This window comes from Vidua chalybeata, chromosome 1 (genome assembly GCF_026979565.1).
Source record: "Vidua chalybeata isolate OUT-0048 chromosome 1, bVidCha1 merged haplotype, whole genome shotgun sequence".
NCBI lineage: Eukaryota > Metazoa > Chordata > Aves > Passeriformes > Viduidae > Vidua > Vidua chalybeata.
The window spans coordinates 82775604-82800493 of record NC_071530.1 but is presented as its reverse complement, the minus strand read 5'-3'; the positions used below and the strand labels follow the sequence as shown (position 1 = coordinate 82800493).

Below are 24890 nucleotides of genomic sequence, written 5' to 3'. Positions count from 1 at the left end.
GAGATTTCCTGTAGGAGCTGTGTACTTACTTGCCTGAAGACCCATTTGAATATCAGTATGAGCCACAATTGTTTAGAGTCAAAAAATCCTTACTGCCCTCCAGTTCTGTTCTTTCTATCTGCTGGGGACTGAAGGAGAACAAATTGCGTGTGCTACGCAATGTTTTAAACACTGCTAATAGTACTCTGGAGAAGAAAAAACAGAGTCTAATAGGGGCTCTGAACTGTTCCTCCTAGCATTTAATCTTGCAGAAATAAAGAACTGTAGTTTAGAAGAAAGAATAGCTGTATGCTGTCAGAGTAGATAAGAATTAAATTAAATTAGGAGTTTTTATGGTGTGAGATAATATAATTCTTACAGGGGATAGTGTTTTGGCAATGGAAGTGAAAACTGACAATATTTTGAAGTTATCTTACTGCTGTGTCTCATAGGGATATTTTTTAGCAGCTACCACAGACCTTCAGGACTTGCCAGATGAAGCGAGGAGGAAAATTGCATAGCTCATATAGGATGGCTCTTTGAATCAGATCTGATGCGTACAGCCTCCTTAGATTCAGACTTAATCACATATTCCTACAGTAACTAAAATTGCCTGTCAAGTGTATGTTAGTAAGGTCTAGAATTCTGTTAAATAGTTTAGTTCTGTTATTCTTTCTGTCCCAGTACAAAAATCTTTCCCAAGGGTTCGGGTCCTTGCCCGGTTTACAAGTCATCTCTGATTAGTTTGTGTTCAGATCCACTCAATGTCTGACTCTGAGGGTTGGTGGCAGTACTGTGAAGGAGATGGGACTAAGTTATTTTCAGAAAGAGTGGACACAGATGTCTTGACTTAAATTAGCATAAGCTGCTGCTGAGTTTTACCCCTGCAAACCTGTGTTTGCACTGAATGCACAAGTACTGTCTGTAAGGTTCCTGTTAAGCCTTGGAAGAATACTTGAAAAGATGGCTTCTTAATCCCAAAATGAGACAAAAAGTACAGGGATTAAAAAAAAAAACCTCTCCCTTTCAATTTCTCAAAGATTATCAAAGTAGTGTAAAAAGTTGCTCCTGTGAGTGCATGATGTAGTTCAGCAATGGGATACTGAAGGGTATAACTCAAAATAATAGATTCAAAGCGGTCTTATAGGGAACAGGAATGTGTTTAGTGGGATTAGTTTCTTTAAGTTGGAGGAACTGTTTTTTATTCAGTGTGAAATGATGGGTCATGGCTGGCTAAGAGATGAAAGGTGTCATCAGAAGGATGTGATACATCATTCTAATCTGCTCATTACCTTCTGTTAGTTCCTGGATTTGGGAGGAACAGGCATCCAGGTTCCACATTGTATTGTTGTTTTGGTTGTAGTGGGTTTTCTTAGATTCTGTTAGATACTGCAGGGTTTCTTCAGAGATTCGCAGAGGCTAATCATTGTGTGCCAGAAGATAACTTGTGTGCTTTAAGAACCAGGATTCCAACAAGGATGTCAGAAGTCAACACTTCAAGTGGGAAGCTTGTTGAGGTCCAGATTTGAGTTATCAGACTAATATAGCAGTGATGCATTTTGAAGTAATCATTTATACTTGGTCTTTGTACATAGTCTAAGATCTTTCATCTTGAGTTAGTGTCCTAGGACAGGGTAATGAGGTGCAAATCATTCCCTTAGCATTGTCTAAAGGAGGGATTTTTCATAAACATCTTGTAGCTGCACCGTTTCAGTTTCTCAAAGCACTTGTCCTTTTTGTAAAATATATTATTAAGGAGAACTGCAAAGCCAGGCACTCAGAAGTTTGTTCACAGGAATATGTTGGAGCAGGGTAGATGATGTCATCCTGGAAGAGGTTTGTCTGGAGTTGGTCTAGCAGTATCCTGTCTTGGAAGACATAACTGTTTGCAGTTGATAAATCTTTTAATCTCTAGTTGTAAAACAAGCTTGGCACTTACCCAGCAGACTGTTGGGGGGCTTGTTATTTTATACCTTTATGAATCAGGTGATTGTCAAGGTCCTTCAGTCGTTTCTGATGCTCAGAACAGGAATATTTTTGGTCTAGCTTCAGACTGGCAGTGGCTAGAATAGCTAAATTGCTACTCTTTAAACCAAGTTTAAAACTTGGAGTTCTACCTGTGCATCTCCATTCACGGGGAAGTTTGTTCTTCATTCTGAATCGCTGTGGACAGTAATGAAAGTTCTAAAACTTAAAGTCAATATGTTTTCTTGGAAAAGAGAATCTTTAACTTAGAGGGTTTATTACGCTTCATGTTGCTTGCTTCCGCATCTTGATAGGTCACAAGTATGGGAAGTAAATAGATTTGAGATTGGCAACATCTAGGAGATTATCTCTTCTAGCTCTAGTGGCTGCCCAGAATGATTCATTGCAGCTTTTCAGTATCAGCTATTTGTCATTAGAACCTGTGAATATGTATGTTTGTGTGTGTTTCTAAAACATAAGTGTTTATAAAAATACACAGGTTCATTGAAGTTAGCATTTGAAAGAAGCTCTTTAATGCTGAATGTTGCAAAAAGCCGTTTACTAGCTAATAGCTTAACATAAATGGGTCTGCTTCAGTTCTAGCTCATGGTCTTACCTTTACCTTTTCAGGCCGTGTTCTTAAAACTGCTTCAGGTAAAGGAAGGCTACCTGATGGAGTGGTAATACTGATAGCAAGTGATGGAAATTTTGGACATGCTCCTTTAGGGATGAAGGCTTTGTAAGAAAGAATAAGGATTGAATTATACATGAAATCACACATCATTGTTATCTGCTAATATACATCTGAGGATTGAAGTATGTATGATTTTTTTAAAGAGTGACAGCATTTGGGTTGCGTGCTTTAACTGATCAGTCTAGATTGTGACCAAAGAAGGATTCTCAGTTATGTAAGACACGGTTCTCTAATTAGAGAGTGATCTCTCAGAAGAAAATTTGTTCAGGGCAGCAAATGCAAATGTGTGATCTTCTGGCTTCTTTAATATGTTGTTTTCTGGGTTGGCTAGGGTCATCTTTATACAGACTTGATAGGTGCAGTTCACTGTAGCTCCAGTTGCAGCCCAAATAAAAAGCTCTGCAGACTGTATAATTGAAATGTCTGTTAATTCAGACATTTTTATGAATGAGTTACAGGTGCAAAATGAGGCAGTCCAGGAACCCAAACATGGTTTGGCATGAGCTTTTCTGGTTCTGTTCTCAAATCTACTTCAATCAAGACTCAAACACAACTTCATTGATTTAAACTAAACTGCCCAAGTTTACTGTAATTGGTTTAGGGAAGGCTTATGATTTCTTTTGCTGGCACAACAGAGGAGGTAGTGACAATTGAGGAAAGGAATAGCCAATATTTTGTGGCAGCCCTGTCTTCATTTTGGTATAACTTTATGCAGGATACATGCCAAATGTACCTGTCTGGCATTGGGTTGGACTAAACTAATAAAGATGCTTCGAGTGTGCATTGAGTGTGTATTCTTAATTAGTGTTATGTGAATTTATAGAATCATTTAGGTTGGAAAAGAGCCCTAACATGAAGTCCAACCATAGATGGACTTGAATTTAGTGGTAGGTGTGATTATGTGTGTGTAGCCACTTGTATGTATTCCATTTCTGTATTGCTTCTCAATTTAATTCTCTTACATATCTAGATTTAGAATTTCATTATGTGGCTGGACACAAGTGTCCTACCTCTGAAAAGCCCATACTGAATTAATCATTACTTTTTTTAGTATAATTAACATTGTGTTCTGATTTCATGACCACTAAAATATTTTTGTCACTTTTCAGCCACCTTTGGATTAAGTCCTTTGTGAAGCCCTCTGTGAAGAACATTACCATGTGTTTCCTCCTAGATTCACTGTCCTAGGCCCACACTGATCTCTGTTTTTACTTCAGAATAGAGTCCAATAGCAAATAAACCATTTGGAGAGGCTTCTGTAACTTTGATCCTAGTAGCTGCTGTATACCACAGCAGTGCATTCGGAGCAAGATACTCAGTTATGTCAGTAAACAGGAAATATTTCTTGATCAGTTTTTGTTTGACCATGTGAATTACTGGAAAAATTCTGTTTTCCCAAAATGCTATTATGTTTTCAGTTAATTTTCATAGATTATACTTTTCTGTTAGAGTGGCATTATGGTTGGAGAATTTTGAAAGGAATCTGGGTTTTTTTCCCCTGGATGACAGATCTCAGCAGGTTTGTCTGTAGTGGCTTGCTGGACAAGGCACTCAGGGAGTGAAGTGTTCCTCTAAAGTCAAATTCAGTCTTGTTGGATTCTGTCCTCCAAAGGATGGATTCTGTCCTTTACCCATTAATTTTTCAAAGCAGATTTTTCATTGGTTTCTTTTATTCATGGGCTCTGATCTGATTTTCATTTGGTGGTTTGTCCCTTTCTAGTGTTCTCACAGCATTTCACACATTCTGAAGGAGGGAACCTTTCACTGTAAGCAGCTTTCTACCCACTCAAGACCTAGTCCATATTTTATGCAATTTGAAAGAACTTTTTATGTTTCTTAAATTGAATGCTGACAGTGAATTTTGATCTCTGATGCCAAATACATCCACAGAAAGCCCCCAAATGCCTTCTGCTAGTAACAGCAAGATTGTTCTAGGTATCAGATGGGTGATCTGTTCTTGTACATTGTCACTGATATAGAAGGTGTACAATGTTCTGAACTTCTGCAGTTCTTCACATGGCAATAGATTTGGAAAGAGTTCCAGTTAAAATGTCACTCATTCCTAAAGTAGGGCAGTTGAGAGTGCTACAAACTTGATCAAAAAACAGTACTGTAACATCTTCTGGAATCTTGTATGATAGATTTTTGAAAAACTGGCTTATCCTGTGGAGATAAATATCTGTATGTGCTGGTTTATTAATCTGTAGTTTTGATAAGGTTAAATAGGGTATGATGTGAGTCTGTCTGACATAATGAAGGTTACACAAATGAAATTTTAAACTGAATTTGGCCTGCAGGAACTCTACTGGTAAGTGAGATATGGTGCTTTCAGCTTGGTAGGTTCCTTCTGGAAGACAGCTCTAAGACCTTTAAGCTGATCTCTATGCTCTGTTTCTTTCAAGCACTATATACAAGTATTTTAGAAGTGGTAAATTGAGTGCATAATGTTAAGTGTCATTCCTAAAGTTAACTTCTTTTGTTGAAATAGGCACACTTAGGTGTTTCTGATGTGGCTAGGATGGGATAACTGGTTTAAACAGTTAAGCTGTATTGTTGAGGCTTCTGGTCTTTAAGTAGAGTAATGTTTTGGTAACTGATATTAAAAAAAGATGATCTGATGACTGTCACATTATTTCAGGAAACGACGTTGGCAGAAGTTCTTACGGTGCCATGCAAGTGAAACAAGTTTTTGATTATGCCTACATTGTTCTTAGCCATGCGGTATCACCACTTGCAAGATCATATCCAAATAGAGATTCTGAGAGGTAATTAGTTCACTTTTTGGCTCTAGATTCATAAAATGAATGTTATTTATTTAACTGTGATTGTATTGAAATCTGCGCAGAAATTCAACCTGCCCAGGGGTAGGAGAGCGCAGTGCCTCAATGGGCAGCACTGAAATGAAGAGAGTATGATAAAACCCAGGATGAGTCCAACATTCTGCTTGAAGTATTTCAAAGGAGGGTTTGCTGGTTTAATGTTTAGTATGATGCATGTCTGTATTGTGGCAGAAAGAAATGTGTGTGATCAAATTACTTGTTTAGATAATTAGAAAACTAGACAACAAGGCTAAGAATTTCCCTGGTTCTTTAATAAATGCCCCCATAAGCTGTTTTAAAAGTTAAGAATTAAAAAAAAAGACTTAAAATAGGGTATTAAAAAAACTTAATAGAATCAGTCCCATTTGATCATTATGTCAGAACTGCCATAAAAGTAGCATACTTCTAGACATGCCATTTTAAATGCAGTTCTTAGTGTCTTTCATAGAAATGCACCCAGTACTTTGAGCTCTCACCTTTGCAATTTCTGTTTTTTTAAAGAGAGAGGAGAAAGATAATGAAGGCATGGCAGCCATGTGGTATTTCCATTCATGTATCTGCTCTAGCACCTTTTGTTCTAACCCTTAGTGGGAATTTGGGCTAGATCAGAGGATGTCTCTTCCCTGAGACTTCCCTAAAATCCCAATGGCTTTGAGCTCCCCAGCTAATTACAGGGAAGGATGGCTGTAAGATGTCACATAAACCATCTCAGTACAACTGCAAACTCTAGTCATGATGTAAACTTTCAGCATTAATGTCATTGGAAGGTGAAATAGTTTCCTCTAGTAAATTTACATCAAAGTGGACACAGTCTTTCATTTGTGAGTTTAAGACTGACAGTACTTTAAGAGTGCCTGTAAATCCTTTAGTTTTCAGTGGTATTAAATTCACAAAGGTTGAGACTGCACTGTGATAGAGGTACAGAAAGGGAGGTTGCACACTGACATTTGAGACTGCTGTTTTAAGATATTAAAGGTCACTGTTAAATGTGTATTGGCTGCCAGTTCTTGCTACTGAAACTTCGTTCTTACCTAAGTACAGGTAGAGTAACCTAGGGATTCCTGAAGTTTTGCTTATCTTGGGTCCTGACCTCCATTAACTTCTCTCTTTTTCTCTGAAGGATATTCTCTTATGAGGTGTCAGTATTTACTACAGGCATCAAAAAGTATATTTATACAGCATCTAATAGGAGCCTCAGGTGTCATGAGTATGTGCACTTGGACTTGCACTTGTTACTGTATCTGGGAAATGTTTGAATTTTGCTCACAACTGCAAACCTGTGGAGCAGTCCCAGTAGCAGTGTTCAGGTGTCATGTCTGACCTGTCTGTGAGTTCTGGGCTGTCTGTGCCAGTGACATCTGAATCTCAGAACCCATCATGCCACTGGCTTGCAAGGGGAACAGCATTCAACAAAGTTCTGTATACAAATAGTTCCCCTGGCACTAGTCTTATCAGTGCCAAAGGACTTGTAAGCTGTTTGGTAACAAGTTTGTTGCAGAAATCAACAGTCCATGTTTGGTCTCAGTTAAACCTGATGTGCTTGGGTAATCCAGGTATGTCTGTGGATCCCTCTTCCTGCTGTAAGGCAGAGTGCTCCATATCCGTATAAAGGCCTTTCTGGTGGCCTGACCCAAAACCTGGCCATCTGGGATCCCTTTGTCCTGATCCATTTTTCCCTTTTCTAGACTTGTTAGTAGGTAGGTTATATAGCATAACTGTGACCATAAACAATGGGCTCCATTTAAGACCAGGGACTGCCTTCTAGTAGAACATGTTCTACTAGAGGAGTCAAGACTAAATGAAGAGTACTTGAAAGGATAGGAAGTTGCAGGAGGCTGAACTCCCCAGGCTGAGGAGTTCAGGGGCTAGCCTTTTCCTAAGTGAAATAGGTCTTGAACTGTCTGATGGGTTTGAATTCATATTTCCTCTTCCCAGGGAAGGTTTCTGTGTACAGAGTTCTATTTTGTATATGATACTCAATAGATTTCACATCTTTCTTGGTGATTGTTGTAGTTCTTTTTCAGGGTCAGTCTAACACAAAAATATGTCTGCATTAATTTAAGGCTTTCTAAAGAGTTGCTGCTTCTGATAGTCCCAATGGGGAAAAAAAAGTCCTTCAGCAGCATAGGACTTTTTCTTTATCATATTCTGTGGTAGCAAGTCCCACAGAATAATAAGGGATAGATTCACATAATTCTTACCACCATCATCGTTCAGGCTTCCAAATAGAACATCTGAGGCGTAGTGGGAATTAAAAGTTATCTCCTGTCATGGAAAAGCTTTCTTCTCGGTGGAAACAGTAATCAGCTGACTCCTGAAGGTAATTGTTACAGCTACAGAAATTACCTTAACACTATTTTGTCCCCAGTCAATCTCACCTATCCCCTTCTGAGAAAGGCTTAGAAGAGCTTGAATTGACAGTTTGGTTGATTTTATTAGAGCAAGCTGTCATCTTGGAAAAAGGAGTTTCCTCTTAGGAAAATAAGAGAGACTGATCCATTTAGAACTTATGCAGCTTGTATGCAAGGTAAAGTTGGGTGTTGTCTTCAGCCGAGGTGACTGAAAATTGTGATTTATTTCTTAATATTTAGGGCCACAGAGACATGAGTCTAGCTATGAAATACAGTTAATGGGCAGGTTATTTCCTGCTTAAGGATTGGTGTCGGTATGCGCTTTGAACAGCTTTCATATGATCTTTGCCCCTAGCCTGTCTCTGGGACAGAGTGTGCCATCTCAAGTGAGCTCACTTCTTTAGTCTGTGAGGAATAATATTTTCACAGAATCATTTAGGTTGGAAAAGACCCCTAAGATCATTGGGTTCAGCTGTTAACCCAGCCACTACTGTGCTCACCATTAAACCGTGTCCATCAGTGCCACAGTTACATGGCTTTTAAGTACACTCAGTGACAGTAACTTCATCGCTTCCCTGGACACCCTGTTCCAGTGCTTGACAACCTGTTTGTTGCCGAAATTCTTTCTAAAATCTAATCTGAACCTTCTGTGGTGCAACCTGAGAACATTGCCTCTTATGCTTTCACTTATCTGTGAGAAGAGACCAATGTCCACTTGGTACAACCTCCTTTCAGGTAGTTGTAGAGAATGATAAGGTCTACCCTGAGCTTCCATTTTCCCAGGCTAAACAACCTGGATCCTCTCAGAACTCGTGCTCCAGACCCTTCACCAGCTCCATTGCCCTTCTTTGGACTCTGTTTTGAGTCCGTGACCATTTTTCCAGTCCTATCTCTTGATGAACCACAAGAAACCTTAGCAGATATTTGACAACGAGCTTTCAGTAAGCTCTGCTTATTGATTTGTGTTCATTTAAATAGTGGATTACCTGTTATGACCCTCTCCATGGCCTTTATATTAAGGTGTAATTTCATATTATACCTTGCCCAGGCTAAGTACCTGTGTACTGTCTTCTGTCAGCTGTACTGTTCCTTCCTTCTCAGTCTGAATCTTGCCTTGTATGAGATGTAGCAATCCTGCAGTCAGAAGGTAAGTCAGATTGACTTTTTAGTCTGACTGAAAACAAGTATCTCAAACAGTATCTCAAGTATCTCAATGCTTCTGTCATGTCAAGAAGTTGATCCAGCTTGTGGTTGATGACGGGTTGATCAGAAGCAAAAGAAGCAGCAGGAATTCACATTTGAGGCAAGAGGGAGAGTGTGGTACTGTATCATTTCACAGCCCTAAGTTGTGCTGCTCTGGATGTGACAAAAATTCATCCTTAGGTTAATATTTGTTTCGCAGATGTGGATGTTGGCTCACACGCTGGTCTGTCACCTAGTTTGGCTGGGAATGTGTGCTCAGACTGCATCTCTGAACAGCTCTGTAGCCCATTTGGGAAACTGAAGAGGTCATATGCAATAAGGAATGGAGGACTTGGTTTTGCTGTCACATGCCCTTCAGTATAAATTAGACTTGGGAAGTCTTCTGTATTGTGCTAGACGTGGTGCAGCTGGATAATGGAAAGACCTCTCATGCCAACAGGTCAGAGTTCGAGAAAGTCTAGGCAGTTTCCTACTGCATGTCTGGAGTTGTCATTTACAGGTGATAGTCTTCAAAACAACAATAGCCAGATAGAAAGTGATCTTTCCATCTCTGTGCTTGGAATGTTTTTGGGTCTCTTCCTAATGTTCATCTCAACTGATCTAACTGCTGACCGGTCTATCTGTTAGCTTTGGGCTTCCACTGTTTGGCCAAAATGGTTCTGGGAGTTCTGGGAACTGTTACTAGAATGCCTCCTTTTCCTATGGAGTGTATTTGGTAGGGTAAAGATTTTAGGTTTGGGGTTTTATTTAACCCTCGTGCTCAAGGAGATCATTCTCAGGTGCATCTTACTGTGCTTTTAGATTATATTGCACTTTTAATACCTGGGAGATATTTTAGTTATTTTGACCATTCTTTCATAGACTTGATATTTTTCAGGCTCTGCTATTCACTTGTTCATATGGAGCTTGGCTGGAGCTTTCCATATTTGATTTTACTGAAGGTGATGTCATCACTCTGATTCTTGTAAGAGTGATCTGAAGATTGATTTACCCAGTAGTTGTGCTGTAAAGAGAGTAAGAAAGTGTCCCTGTGAACTGATGTCTTGCAGTATGTAAAAGAAGAAGCTTCTGAGTTCTTACTATAAAATAAACTAGATCTGTAAATAGTTTATTCCAGGTCTTATGATATTATTAAGGGAAAAAACTTAAAGGGGCATCTTTCTCAGGAGACCTGTCTGATTTTACTAACCAGTTAACAGTATTTTTTCATGTCTTCCAAACAAGCATATTTGAAGAACTGTTTGTCTCAGGCATCTGTAGAAATTCTGGCTTCAGTTGAAATAAAAGCCCCAAAAGCATCACATTTTTCACAATAAAGGCAGGGTAGAATAATAGTTCTGTTTTGTTTGTTTGTTTGTTTTTTTTGTTTTTTTTTGTTCCTAAGCATTTTCAGTGTTGAAAAAAAAAATTTAAGCACAATTTTCAAATGCTTATTTAAAAAAAATGTTCTTTGAACCCATGGATGTGCTTGAGTCCCATACATAGGAAATGGTGTTCTTTTGAGATCAATACCTGGTTTGATCACACTTGCTTCCTCTTTCTTTGCTACTTTATTAAGTATATGTCTGTATAACCTTAATCACCTTTCAGCTTCCGATGTCTCATAATGACCGTTTTTAATTTTGCTGCACAAGCAATGTAGCATGGATCTGCCTTTGGACTGTTGACCTTATAACTTAGTGAATTTCCTTTTTTCTACCTTTGTACCAAAAAAAAAGAGTTTAGAGCTTTGATCTCTGTGCTCTTTGAAAGGAACTGGTGAGAGAATATATTCCCTCATTTCGTGTGTGCAACTCTGCCACAATTGTTGGTGTAGCAGTCACTTCACCCATTTGGCCTGTTCTTTGGTATATCAGTCACTTAGTCTGATTAAAAATACCAACCTCTATTGTTCATTTTGCTTCTGCTATGAAATCGTGACTCTTGCTTTACTTCCAGGACAGTACTCCAAGAAGCATCAGGTTTGACAAATTCCTTGTATGTAATAAGCTTGTTACTCAGCCCGTGTTCACTTTCTGGTTCTAAGACCACAGCTGGTGGTAGTTGTGAAATTTATGTGTAGTCCTAGAGTAGAAACTCAACACTTTCTGAAGGCCTTCTCAGATGAAACTTTTTAACTGCAAGATTTCCTTCCCTGTCCTGGTGCTGATGAGACCCAGCTGGTGCATGTTTTGAGTCCCATACTGGTGTGGCTCTCTTGGGAGCTGTGGCTTTAGGGCCACAGCTGAATCTGCAGTTTTGGTCATCCCTGTCTTCATTCTGTCTCCTCTTACTCAACTTACTCTTTGAGACTGAGAAACCAGAACTGCATTGAGTATTTAAAATGCTGTTATGTCATGGGAGTATACATTAACAAAATGTGATCCTCTGATTCATTTGTTCTTCTTTTAGTGTGCTCTGCTTAGCTATTGAACCATGGTTCCCAAAGTATGATCTGTTATAACCCAGATCTTTGATTTCTGAGTGGTGACAACCACACCTTTAATTCTGCATGTGAAAGTCAAGATTTTATTTTCCAGCATGCGTAATTTTATCCACATTACATAAATAGAATGGTGGATGATACGCATTCTGTCCTGGTGGCCCATCTGCAGCTGCACTTAGACTTGTAATTTAGATGGTATTATTTGGTTCAATGTTTGCTGGACTGACTTTTTCAGTACTAACAGTAACATGTCTTTAAAGCTGGAATACTAACATGGAACATGCGATATTTGGTCTTGCATGAGATAGTAATCGCTAGGATAGTAGGAGAATTATTGCTACCTAAAGTGTTACTATGAAACCTAGTAAAGGTAGTCTAAATATATTAGGGTTTTATATGTCCTGCCTTCCCGTTGTATACTTAAACCAAAACAAAATTCCAGTAGCAGTACTAGGTACCTTTATGATGTGAAGTACAAAATAAACTTTAATGTAACCATTGAAGATTAAAAAAATAACATTACCTGCTCCACAGTGGTAACTTTGCACAGCCCATTTTTGTACAATAGTAATTTCTTCATGTATCTTGAGTGTGGAGTTTATAGTTAGTGTTTCAGTGACTAGTCTCTGATGAAAAGAAAGCTTGAAAATTTATCTCTCAAACAAGAAGACTCGAGAAGTATGATTCAAATAGATGAATGTTGGGAAAGTGTGTTGGAAAAACACTACTTTGTTGATAACTGGTCACTGTTCAGCAGGACCAGGTAAGCGTTTCCTCTGAGCCTCTTACTGTTACGAGTTTATTGAAATTCTACCTTGTTTTGGAGCCAGTCTGGTTCTTGTTCCACTACCTCACAATCCATGGTACTTCCTTTAAAATTGTGGGGGCCGTATCACCTTACAAGTTGTTTTGTAAATCCAGAAGCAAGGATTAGTGAAGGTCTCTGTCTCCACACAGCCAGTTGTGGTGCTGTGATGTTTTTGTCTTCTGTACATCCCATACCTGTTTATAATCCAGATTCTTTAGAAAAACTTCCTGTATGGAGAAATGCAAGAACCATAAAATGCTTTTATCAAATATACTGTTATCAGCATCTGCAGTCTTTATAGTTAATATGCACTCTATTTAGAAATACAGAGTAAAAATCTTACCTGTGTGTCACTGCTTGCATGTTAGTATGGTAAAAGAAAAATCGTATGAATATAAGTGGTGCTTCAGTGGATTAAATGGTGTGCTAAAAAAAAGAAGGTTCAAGATGATTCTTTGGTTAGGGATATCTTAAACTGACTTTTAGTGTAATTTGGTAGCTTGTTAAAATGCTTGCAAATATGTAACAGTCTTTGTTTAATACTTAATTGAAAAATTTTTTTAGCACATTAGGTAGAATCATCAAAGTGACCCAAGAAGTGATTGACTACAGGGCCTGGATTAAAAAGAAGTGGGGGAGCAAAATTAATTTATCACCTGAACTTGGTAGGTATAGCAGGAAACCAACTTAAAATTTTTTCTTGACTTTGATGTAATTCAAAATACTCATGCCTTGAAATTAATCATTCGGATATACAGGAAAAAAATAAAAGGAACCTGTAACTTTCTAACCCAAGATTAGTTTTCTCTGAGCCTGTTTTTCAATTAGCTTGTTAAACTGCAGCTCTTCTTAGATTCAAGGCCCATGTGTTTGTATTCTGTGCTCTTAAATGATACTTATGTTTTCTGTTAACAGATAATAGGTTGAAAATAAGAGACCCGATGGCTCTCTGCAATGGAGAACAGCAGCAGAACAGAGACTCTGAACCATCTTACAATCAGCACTTGGCGTTGTCATTGGCCAGTACACAACAGTTATCCTCTGGTTCATCTGCCTCTTCTGTGTCATCGCTCTCCAGCAGTGACATTGTAAGCTTTTTCTTTTAATGGGTTCAACTAGTAAGTAGCAGAGATTATCTTCAAAGCCTCAATTGATACAGCAGTATATATAGCAGTTAATGTGATGCTATCCCTAAACTGCTACAGCAAATCAGTAATGTCCTCTGCTCAGAAAAAATTACTGAAATCAAATTTTTTTTGTTTATTAATTGAATGGTCTTATTTCTATCCTAAATCTTTGGTATACTTTGTGGTAGTAGTTAGATGTAATGAAATATAACAACCCAATTTTATGGTAGCCAATAAAGTAGAAGAGGAGAAATGTCTTCATATATCCTTCCATTAAGCAAAATCTTCTATTGTCAAATTCTGATCCTTGTTCCCCATACCTGAAATTGAACATGAACATTATATTGTGCTGTGAAGATGAATAATACGTATTATTTTCAGCCAAGCAGTTAGTTCATATTTTAATGGTAACAGAGCACTTGCATGAAGTCTTGTCAGCTTCCTTATTTTAAAGTAATTGCTGGGCTTTATTATAACTTCCTGGAAGAGGAGGCTGCAGTCTCTTGAGGTATGTTCCCAGACTCCTTAACGTTCTGCCAGGTGGTTTTGTTTTGGTATAAAGTTAAATCAGTGCAGAATTGGGCAATGCAGATTACAAAGCACAGCACTGCAAGGCATGAGTGGCTCATTGTAAATCTTCTGAAGCATTTTGTCATAGGTAAAGGCACTGATGGGATAAGATGTAATTTGCAGTCAGCTATGACAGTGAATAACTAGATGATGCCAAGAGAGGTCCAAATACCTGTTTCTTGACTGCTTTCAAAAACTAGTTAAATATGGAATTCAAAAATTGGGACTTGTATTAAATAAAAATTTAGTAACTTTTGAGGGACAAGCACTGCCTATATATGTTCTGGTTACTTTCTGTAATTACTTTATGCTGCTGTTCTGTTGGTGTTGAATTGCCTTTTTATGCCACCTTAGTAAACAGGACAAATGTTCTAGTTGTACCATCTGGCTAATGAGCAAAGAGCAGCATGATACTTGCCAGTGATGCTATTAGCCATACTCCTGGTTTAAATATATCAGTGGGAAAGATTTTGCTGTAATAAATTTTATGAAAAATGTAAATACTTGATTTTTACATTGGGAGTGCACAATATTGGGTGGTGAGTTATAAACTCACCTTAGTCCTGTTTAGCCTGATGTTGAAGGTGAAACTTCATTGCCTGATACTAGAGAAATTAATGAAAAGTGAAAAGGAAGCTCTCAACAAGATAGAACTGAAATCAACTTGGGCATTCATAAAGTAAAAGGAAATGCTATGTTTTCTAACAAAATAAAAAAAACATGTACTTGTGAGAAAGGCCAGGTAATATATTGGCATTATGTCCTTAGCAGACTGATAGCATGTTATCTTAATTTGGAATAGAATGGCAGGTTTCTGACAAATGACTGAGTTCATCCTACTCTTACTTGGGTGTGTGAGGAGGAGAAAGTTCTGACTGAGCAGTCCTGAGCTGCACCTGATTCAGGAAGAGAAGCCTATTGTGCCATAGTCAGGTAATCTGTGCCATGATCTGGCACAGTGCTGTGCCCAGGTTGCAGCAGAGGAATATCTGGCATGTGTGACAATTTAGTATTTGTGCCAGAACTTCTGGTGCATTATTAATAGGCAGGATGTGATAAGCTTTTCTGTCAGCTTCAGAAGAAGGTAATTGTAAATATGGTGCATCTCATCACTTTAGAGTTACATGGAGTGTTACCTCTGATCTTGTGGAGGGATTGTTCCTTGGGAAGGATTCTGTGTTTATTTAAAGTTGAATCATCTGAAATTTTCTGGTACTGAGAGACTGAAAGCAAGGAATAGATTATAAAGAAAAAGCAAGAGACAGGGAGACCCTAGAGTTAGAGCTTGCTGACCTCTTCCCAATAATTAAGGTTTTATTTTAATAGCAAGATATTATTCCCTATGTCACTATTAACCTTAAGCAAACTCTACAGTAAGACATTATTTCAGGAGGTGTGTTTTTCATGACTGCAGAATATCTTTTGCTGTTTATGAGATGCAGAATCCTATCTGTTAAATTTGTAGACACTAGATAGTGTATTTGCTTTTCTATTTACTGCTAAAGTTTCACTGGTAGCAGTGATCAAGTGGTCCTTTCTGAGTTCTACCTACCTGTATAATAGAAGTCAGCTTACTTGTGTTGAGGAAGAGGAAATAGGCTTGAAAACTTCTGACATAACTTTCTCACATTGCCCCTCTCCAGCCATCCTCTGAAGTAGTAGCTGTATTTTGAAGCCATCACATCACTGTTCAGTGGTAATAAGTCTGGAGGCCTTGAATATATTTGTCAACATGTCCTGGAAACAATATTGGCAGTATATATTGAGTGTGCAGGCATTATCAGAGCAGTGCAGTATTGCTCACAGGGATGCTAGAATTTTTATTAAACCCTATAGTTCAGTAGTTGGTTGCAATGCAGCGTGCTGTATGGTTTTTACAGATTTGCTTCCTTGGAGTTCTGACAGCATTACAGATTTTAATCTGTAAATATGGTTCAGCAGCTGAATGGATAATTGTTCTGGTATCTCGGACTTATGGGTCTGTCAGCTAAAGCAATAGTTACAGACTTATACTGGCAGCAGGAAAGCAGAACAATAACAAGGAGCATGTTTTTCTCAAGACTGCATTGCTATAAACCAGACATAACATTCAGAAGTCAGCCTCTCAATGTCTGTATATGCTCAGAAAAATGGAAGAAAATGAATTACAGTAGTAAGAGCTTACCCTGAGTTCTCTATACTGGTGGCAGCCTTTTAAAGATGAGAACTTAAGTACCACTGAAGAGCAAGAGAACTTTCTTCTTAAAGGATGGTCTTCTCTTTTCATATATATTTTAGATTTAAATGCTTTTTCTCAGCATACCATCTGAAACTCAGGAGGATGTTTGCTTTCAACTTTGCATATCTAGGACTAACTTGCAGGAGAACATGCTTCTGGGCCACTGTGTCTACACAGCCCAAAATTAAGAACTTGATCTAATGACACCAGATCATAATTTGAGCAAAAGGTATCCTTTTATGGATTTCCCAAAGCAGCAAAGCTATTTACAAAATGCCTTAGTCTATCACTCTTTGGCCAATGAAATTATAGCCGTGCTGTCTTTAGTAGGTGTTCCAGTCAACTGCAGAATCTTAACCACAGAGGACAGCTTTTCAAAGGGCCAGTAAATTTTGGATCAAAGATATTGTGTAAGAGAAGCCTGTTTTCAGGTATTGCTGTAACTATTAGTGGGAGAGCTGTTCAGTTTATGAGATTGTCCCATTGTACATGTCAATACAGAGCTCTGATTCACTCAGCAGTACTTCTAATATAGTTCTATGCAAAATATTGAGTACTAAAATTCCTGCCTTGTTACCTTGGCTCTGTGAAGAATGTAAATATTAGTGATCAGGAGCAAACTAAAGAACATGTATTAAAAAAACTTATGGATACAAGGAATCTGGTAATCAGGACATATTAGACCATTCATATATTTTTTTCAATTATGTTAATTATCAAACTGATCTGTATAGTAAGTTTTCTCTCAATGAAGCTTTCTGCTGATTTCAAATACCCTATGCTGCCCTGAAAAAAAACAGGTATATTCCTCACTCCTGCAAACAGGTAAGTTGTACAATACGATGCATTCCTACATGATCCAACAAATGTTGAAGATGTCTTTGTCATCAAGGACAGCGCAAAGTGTGTGAATTCTTATTGTATGGAAGCCAGGGTCAAACTGTTTGACAACAGAAAACAAGCCTCTGGCATTAAAAAATCTCACCTTCATACTGAGTTAAGTGATTGCTATGTAAATCTACAACCAGATGGAACGAGCTATGTTCACCCCCAGCTCTCTACTTGTTTTGGGTAGTTACAGATGTCAGTCTTGCAATCAAGCAGTGACCAAATTCCTCTTGAAAATGCTGTGTTGGTTGGTTGGGTTTTTTTTTTTTTTTCTGTGTGCATTTTTTCATTCTGGACCTGCACTCTATAACTGGTGACCAGGATTTCTTATTGCTTAAGCATTGTGGAAAAATGCTTTTCAGTAGCTCAGGAAGTCCTAGAGCAGTGCTAGAGAATATCTACTGCCCGATCAACAGTCTCTGCCAAGTAAGAAATAATCTTAGGTATGTTTTTGCAGTATCATTTTGGTCTGGTTTGATTTCTGGTGTTAAGTATGTTCTGCAGTTCTAATGATGTTATGCCAAATAAAGCTTAAGCTTTTATGTGACAGTGATGTCCGCATATCAGTAGCAGATAAAATGGCTTACAGGAAATTCTTAAAGCCCTTTCCTGTTACCTTATAGATACATAATGTCATATCCAGTCCATCACAGAAACTCCAAGTTGTCTGCTAGAAATTTGTTTTTACCAAATTTCATACACCTTATCTCAGTGTTTCTGGTGATAATGTTGTGTAGGTTTCTGTGATGAGATAATTTTATGAAGACCTCTTGAGTTCTGCAGTCATGTCAGTGTAGTTAAAGTTTCAGTGAACAAAGTACCCCTGTAGCCTAGCTTTGGAGATGACACAATCCTTGCCACTTTCTAACTTTTTAACATTTACAGTAGCTTCTTTCAGAGGGTTCTTGAAATTAACTGTAACCCTTTCATCAGAATGTCAGTGCTTGATCTGCTCATGGTTCAGCCCCATCAGCTAGAGAATATGCTGCTGAGCAGAACCTTCAGTGTTCTGTGAATCTGTCTTTTCACTGTATTGAAGTATTTTGTGTTCAGTACCTTGATTGAATGCTTACATTCTGAGACTAATGTATAAATATGACTAAGAATAAGACTCATTGTTCTTACAGTTCTGCTGAATGCATACAAGATCCACATTGATTTTTGCAACTGTAACTTGGTTTACAGTAATGGTGGTTTAGTATTTGAACTCCACATGCCTAATGATGTTATCAACCATCTAACCTTCCTTGCTATGAGCCAGACTAAATTTCAGCTTATTAGCAGGAGCTATTGTGCTTCCATATTCACAGAGAGGTGATAGAGTATAGGAAATACCTTGTCTGGATAAATGTTGTGCTTTTTAAAAGTGATTAAATTTGCAGGCATGAGGCATGCTTATCTTCAGTAGAAGGACAGACACTTCAGAATATGTAACAGCTCTTCTTGAAGTCTTGTTAAATCCATTGTTAATGACAGATTAATTTATAGAGTTGCAGTTGAAATTGTGTGTATAAGGAGTGGGGGCAAAAGGAGGTTGCCTAATAAAAATCTCAGCCTTGAGAGCAGGAGCTAGACAAATTTTTCTCTCTTCTTTTTATGTGCGTGTATATTCTCGTGTCCTAACCAAAGTAACTGTTCAAATATGTATAAATAGTTGATCATATTTGTTTAGAATAATGCAGGTTCTGTTCTAAGCTTCTCCCCTTCCTGAACAATTAGAGACAAGTTCTTTAAAAAGCCTCTCTCAATGTTTCTCTTCAGAGAGATGTAAGTGCTGACTTGCAGACAGCTTGTCTCCAAATAAAGCAGTGGGCAACACTCAGTGCAGAGACACAGACAACCTGGTATTAACTGGGGGAAAGCATTTAATTGACATTTGATTTGGAACATTTAAGAGTTTAAGCCTCCAAATCCTTTGAAGTGCCATTATTTTTTCTTATTGTTGTTAGGTAGATTATGAACACTTGCTATGGATTAGAGGGGAACAAATTTTCCCAGTGCTGCTTTGGCCTGTTTTCCTCCTTCATTGTATGGCCCCATGTTTGTTTTTGAAGTTTTTAACCTGTATCTCTGATAGTGTGGAGTTTTATACTGTCTCATGCTCTTCTTCAGTTCTTCTGTATCAGTTCCTTGAGCAGTCTCTTCTCCATATCAACTTGAAGTAAGATTTCTGAAGTGAAAGTTCTGCAAAGCTGCAGGAGGTGCAATTTTGAATACAAAATTCTAAAGTAATTTTATTTAATAAGCTATTCTAAGCAGAGGATACAGAGGGAAATCTGAAATTCAGCAAGTGGGATTTTAATGCTGTGAGGTCAGTGAAGTAAGGAGAGAAGCACATAATTTTTTAAGAGTCTACTTCAGACTAGTTTCTGATGCCACAGTCTAAGCTGTAATCTTGTATATCTAAACATTCCCTCCCATGAAAAAAAACCACAGAGGTACCTAAGCCATTTTAGGATGGAAGAAAACCTAAATTCAGTATTTATAGTCTAGTATGGTCATGTTCAGCTTTCATAATGAGTCCTGTAATTTAGTGCATTACTTGAAAGCCAAAGTGGAAATATTTTTATATTGTTAGCAATATAGACCAGTTGAGAAAGCCTGTGAAATAAAAGTATTGAGGCAACAAAGGAAGTTTTAAATTATGCACTTTTGAGACCTTTTTTACTTAATATGGCTTATCTGAAATACAGTGAATATTGATAAAACATGGAATAAGCTTGCAGTCAGGCCTCTCAGGGTATGATGAGGTGTGGTTGAAGGGATACTGGGCTTGCATTTAATCTGGTACGTGCTAATTAGATGATGTTTTCAGTTGTCTTTCTGTAAAACAAACACTAATGCTTTTGGAGGATGCATTTTTTTTTAGTTTGCTTGTGTATCCCATATTCTTTAATTTCCTCCCTTCGGTAGTCACAGTGACCAAGATATTTTTTTTTGCAATGAAAGGCAGAAAAATCAACCAATTTCACCTTAACTCAAGACTTTTATTGTTTATAGGCTGGCCAGTGGAAGTGGAGTAACTATATTGATGCAAATTATTTTGTGACCTTCCATAGAAGTAGAAATCCTGTTCATCTCCATTCTACTTTATTTACATCATAGTTGAAGTTATGGCTCCACCTACCAAGAAAGGAAATGGCAATGTGGAAGAAATGGGATGAGGGCAGGGGATGATCATACAGTTGCCTTTGGAAGCATGGTGGTTTATCAAGACCAGTTAAGTAGGCTGGGGCTAAAGCCATTGCAGTGAGAGCATGCATTGAAGTTCTTCTCCTGTGCATGGCCACAAACTATGAAATGTCTGAAATCCTCTGGTGTTGCTTTATGTTCCAAGGAGTGTGGTTTTGCACGTTACTAAGCCAATTCAGTAACCGGATGTATTTGCTAGCCAAATTTCCTGTCATTAGCTGCCCCTGCTTTTCTGCACTGGTGTTCACCTAATCCTGTGGTGAGCTGATTCAGAAAGTGAAACTAGTAAGAAGGTGATTACTGTTTCTGTGGTTCACCTCTGTGAATTAGCACATAATAATGTCAGATGCTAATACAGGTGTAATGGAGAAGGCTGGAATGGGAAAAGAGGCAGAAGGAGTAAGACTGGCAGCAGTCATCTGTTAAAACACTGTAATTGTAAGTAAGGAGAGGAACACTTGAAAATGTACAGTATAAAGTGTTAACTATAAACAACAATTTTCAGTTCTTTGCTTTCAAAGATGGAACAGAATTTTTACTGAAATGATCATTGTTCTCTCACAGCTTCCAGCTCCTGAATGTTGTGGGAAAGAGAAAAAGTTGTTTAATTAGTGGAAGAAATTTTGAGGGTGGAAACAATAAGGATCTTTTTGCCAAGACTTTTGTAGTTCATTCTTGGAGGTGGGGGTGAAAACTCAAATTCATCACACTATCAGGAAACTTGCATTCTATTGTTTTAAGTTGTTATTTCTGAATACTGACTTTAGGATAGTTAGACTCCTTTACCATTGAGCTGAACTTAAACACACTGGGATTGTGAATTAATCTTAGGTGACTTCAGCTCTTAAGAAAGCATGCTGTCTTGAAAATGGAAAGCTATGAAATGGTAGCTGTTGTTAACTGAGAAGTTACCAGGTATCTTAAGCCTTGAGTTATTCATGGAATTGAAATAAACTCTTATGGCCAGACCTAGTTAGTAATGAGGTTTTGGCAAGTAAACATTCTCGTAGTGATGGGGTCCTGAGTCGTCTTATAATGGGAGATGCATTTTGCAGAAGAGTAAGTGATTTTACTTTGTTTTCATCCTGTGTCAGGAAGAGAAGTCTGGATTTAAGTTCTTCATCTTTCATATGACTGCAGTGTTTCATTGTTTCTGTCTAGGCAGAAGTTCATCAGTAACACTTCAGTTTCTAGGTGTCTTCCATATTTTCTCTTTTTCCAGCATTAAAGTAAATTAGAGTCCACAGTAATCAAGGCTATGAGTAGTAGAAACCTTCCTGCCACATACCAAGTTCTTAATCAGGAAGTTGAAACTGGTTAAAGAGCATGTTTTAAAATGGAAACATCCCAGGAGAATAAACCTGCATCTGTTAGTCTTTCTTGGTTTCCAAAAGCATATCTTTATAAGATACTTTCCTTGCAGGATGAGGTACTGCTACGAGATGCACTCTTGTAGCTTTATCCCTACATTATCTGCTAAAATCAATTGAGGGATCTTACCCCTTTAGTGAACATTTATCTTTTTTAAAGAGACCTCTGTAGTCCTCACCCTGTAGTGGTCAGAGCTTTTGTCTTCCAGATGTGTACGTAATGTGTCAAAAGTGTTACCTCCATTTATTTACTTGTAGGTCATCTGAACTTCTGTAGTGCTTTAAGTCTGCATGTTACACTTAAGAATCTGGTCCAGAAGACCAAGAAAGATTTAATCCTTCAGTGTAGGCCGTGCTTATGGAAAATCAGATTTGTTCAATTTGTTTGGGCTAAATTTTCTGATTCAACTTTAATCTTTCAATTTAAGATGAGTAATACTACTCTTTACAGAAGGATTTTGATGCTCTTGAGAAATCAAGAGCATCAAAATATCAGTAATGTAAGTCAGTCAATATCAACTCCATACAGTAATGCCACTGGCAATGCAGGATTGCCCTGGAAAAATGATACAATCTGCTTGTATGAGGTGTGTTTCAGTAAATAACACTTGAGGCAGAAAAACATACCTTTTACAAAATTAAAATAAAGCAACACAAGCTTAGTTTGTGGTGAATCCTAACCTCAGTTAAATGTTGTGATGCTCTTTTCCATCTGCTCCTCTTCTTCTTTTGAGCAACTTTTTGTTGCTCTAAACCCCTTTAGAAATCATTCTCATTAATGAGAAGTATCCCATCTGAGTTAGGTATGTGAACCTTCAGGGATCTAAGCAGAAGAGAAAGGGGAGATCCTTTGAATGGAAACACTGAAATTGTTCATTGGTCAGGTTTGTGAAGGCTGCATTGCAGTAGATTTGCACATCGATTTGGCTAGACAGTAAGATCCCTTTTTCCATCCCATCTGCTAGCTCATGGGTACTTGTGAGCATACTTAGAACTTGTCTGCTCATTTCCCCCTCTTCTCATTAGCTTTTTAATAATTCCATGACCAAAAGTGTCCAAGGAAACTCATCTTTGTGGAGACCATTCCCACAGTGTTGATACTGTAGGATTGGGCAAAGGAAAAAAATGCTATCTAATCCAGGCCTCAACAAAGCTTAATTTTTGGTCAATGCTACAGCATGTAGTTTCCCTCTATGATGAACATATTTATTAAAGAATAAATATCTGATCTCATACATAAGAAACTTCCTGCACAGATTATTTTTACAAGTATGTGTCTCTGGTGAATTCATGATGCACTTATCTGCTTCACAGAGGCATACTGTAACTTCTGTCACTAGTTGAACTAATAGGAGAGCAGCTCCTCTCTTTCTGGATCTTATTTTTCAGTAAGCGCAACTTTATACAGACCAATAAAAGACCGGTTGTTCTAACAAATTTGTTTTATTGAGAACTCTTTCTACTGTGAGTATTCAATTCAGCTGGGATGCAAGTTTTGCTTTGTTAGTAGCTCATTGCTTAGGCTGCTCAGTATTCACAGTTGTCAGTCTTGCTTATATAATCTTCTTCCTCAAGAAAAGCTTTTAAACATTTTCTTGTTTCTGTTCTTGAGCAGCCTATTCTCTAACTAAAGAATCTAATTTAGAAAACAAGGCCATTTGAGGGCAAGTAGTAGTGCTGGAGATCTATTTGAAGTTTACGTGATTTAAGTGAAGAGTCTTTGCTTCCAGGCAATTAATCTTTAGAGACAGAGCAATAGAATACTTCAGTAATTACTTCAAGTAAAGATTGGCAATGACCTGAGCCAATAATGCCTTTTAATGTGGTAACTTCTAAACTACTAATTGGCCAACCCCCATGTCTTGCTGTATTTTGAACCTAACAGCTGGCAGTGGAAAAAAACACTAGTGGTTTGGGATAAAGAATAGGTCTTTCCATTGTTTTTAAGTTCAGAATGCTTTGGAGTTAAGAATGTGGTAAAAAACAGCAGTGAAACGTAGGGGAAGCTACTTCTGCCATTGTGTTATGGCTGAAAAATAAGTTTTACAAGAGTTTTTGTGTTCAGAGTTGTTTAAAAAGGTTGTAGTTTGCTTTCCACCTTTCAACTCAGAAAATAATTGACCATTTAAGAACTCAGGTAGTTGGGTATTTTCAGACTTCAGCAATTCCTGTAAACCCCTGGATCTGTGCTTGCCTCCTTGATGTTAGGTGCTCCAGACACACAGTACTTTAGCGTCACCAATGTTTGCTTTGGATGCATCTGAGATTGCAAGTGATCAGGCTGGAAGGAGGAAGAATAGTAATCAGTTATTTCAGTTCCATTGCAGTATCTTTTCTGTTATCCTGAATTCATCTTGCTTTCCCTGAAGAACTGTCCCTCAGATTTCAGATGGAAAGTGAGTGGAGCAGTACTCCCCAAGAGCAGTGGTGTGTGTGACTGGTACATATATACTGGTCTTGAGGGCCAGAGCATCAACTTGTTTCTTGGGAGGTGGAGCCCTAACTTTGCTGTTGCTTGGTGGAGTGGGAGAAGGTTGTAGCAATTACAGTGAGTAACTTTGCCATATAAATCAGTACACTCCAGAACACTGTTCTGAGGACCGAATCTGTCATGACAACTAAAATTCTTGCCCTTCTATCACCCGGTCTTGCTGTTCTTGTTCTGTTTTTTCCCAGCTGTAGTTCTCGTCTTCTAGTTTGAATTTGCTAGAGACATACCTTTGGCATTAGATTTGTGCTGACTGAAACTGACCTGTAATTGCCATAGACCTGTTGACATTGTCTTCTTAACAGACATTCAGTTAAACTTTTGCTAGATGTATAAAGTAAACATAGTGCTGGCTTTTATTTTATTTTTTTTCTATTGAACAAAAATCATTATATTTTACAGTATTTACTTGAGTTGATATTTGGGTGCGTTTTCACATGCATAGTCTGTATATACTGTACTTTCTGTAAAGTTGCTTTTCTTTTCCCCTTTTTCTCTGCCAAAAGGAATCAGATACACCACCTTGCACAGCTCCTAATGTTTACCAGTTCAGTCTTCAAGCACCGACTCAGCTTATGGCCAGTTTAGCACCCGCATTGCCCCTGCCAAGTGGTAAACCCCAATCTGCGCCTCCGAGAGCCCTGATAATGGCCACCAGTAATCAGGTATGAGCCAGCAACTCTGTCATGAGCGAGCAATCACACGGCAGGTGCAGGTCATGTGCTCTGTGCTGTCAGTCTAAAAGCCTCTGAGGATAGCCTTCATAGAGCATGTGCTGAGCTTCATGTGGTCA

At 38.1% G+C, this 24890-nt stretch overlaps 1 protein-coding gene across 2 annotated transcripts in view; it reads left to right on the top strand.

Moving 5' to 3' along the window:
- TENT4A (terminal nucleotidyltransferase 4A) overlaps nt 1–24890 on the top strand; it is a 58696-nt gene that overhangs the window by 22245 nt on the left and 11561 nt on the right. The window contains exons 8-11 of one of the 2 annotated variants that reach the window (XM_053957517.1): nt 5277–5403; nt 12809–12909; nt 13160–13332; nt 24604–24762. In XM_053957517.1, the coding sequence (XP_053813492.1) occupies nt 5277–5403; nt 12809–12909; nt 13160–13332; nt 24604–24762 (560 nt within the window). The remainder of the gene's footprint in view (nt 1–5276; nt 5404–12808; nt 12910–13159; nt 13333–24603; nt 24763–24890) is intronic. The other variant, XM_053957526.1, reaches the window with a different exon arrangement.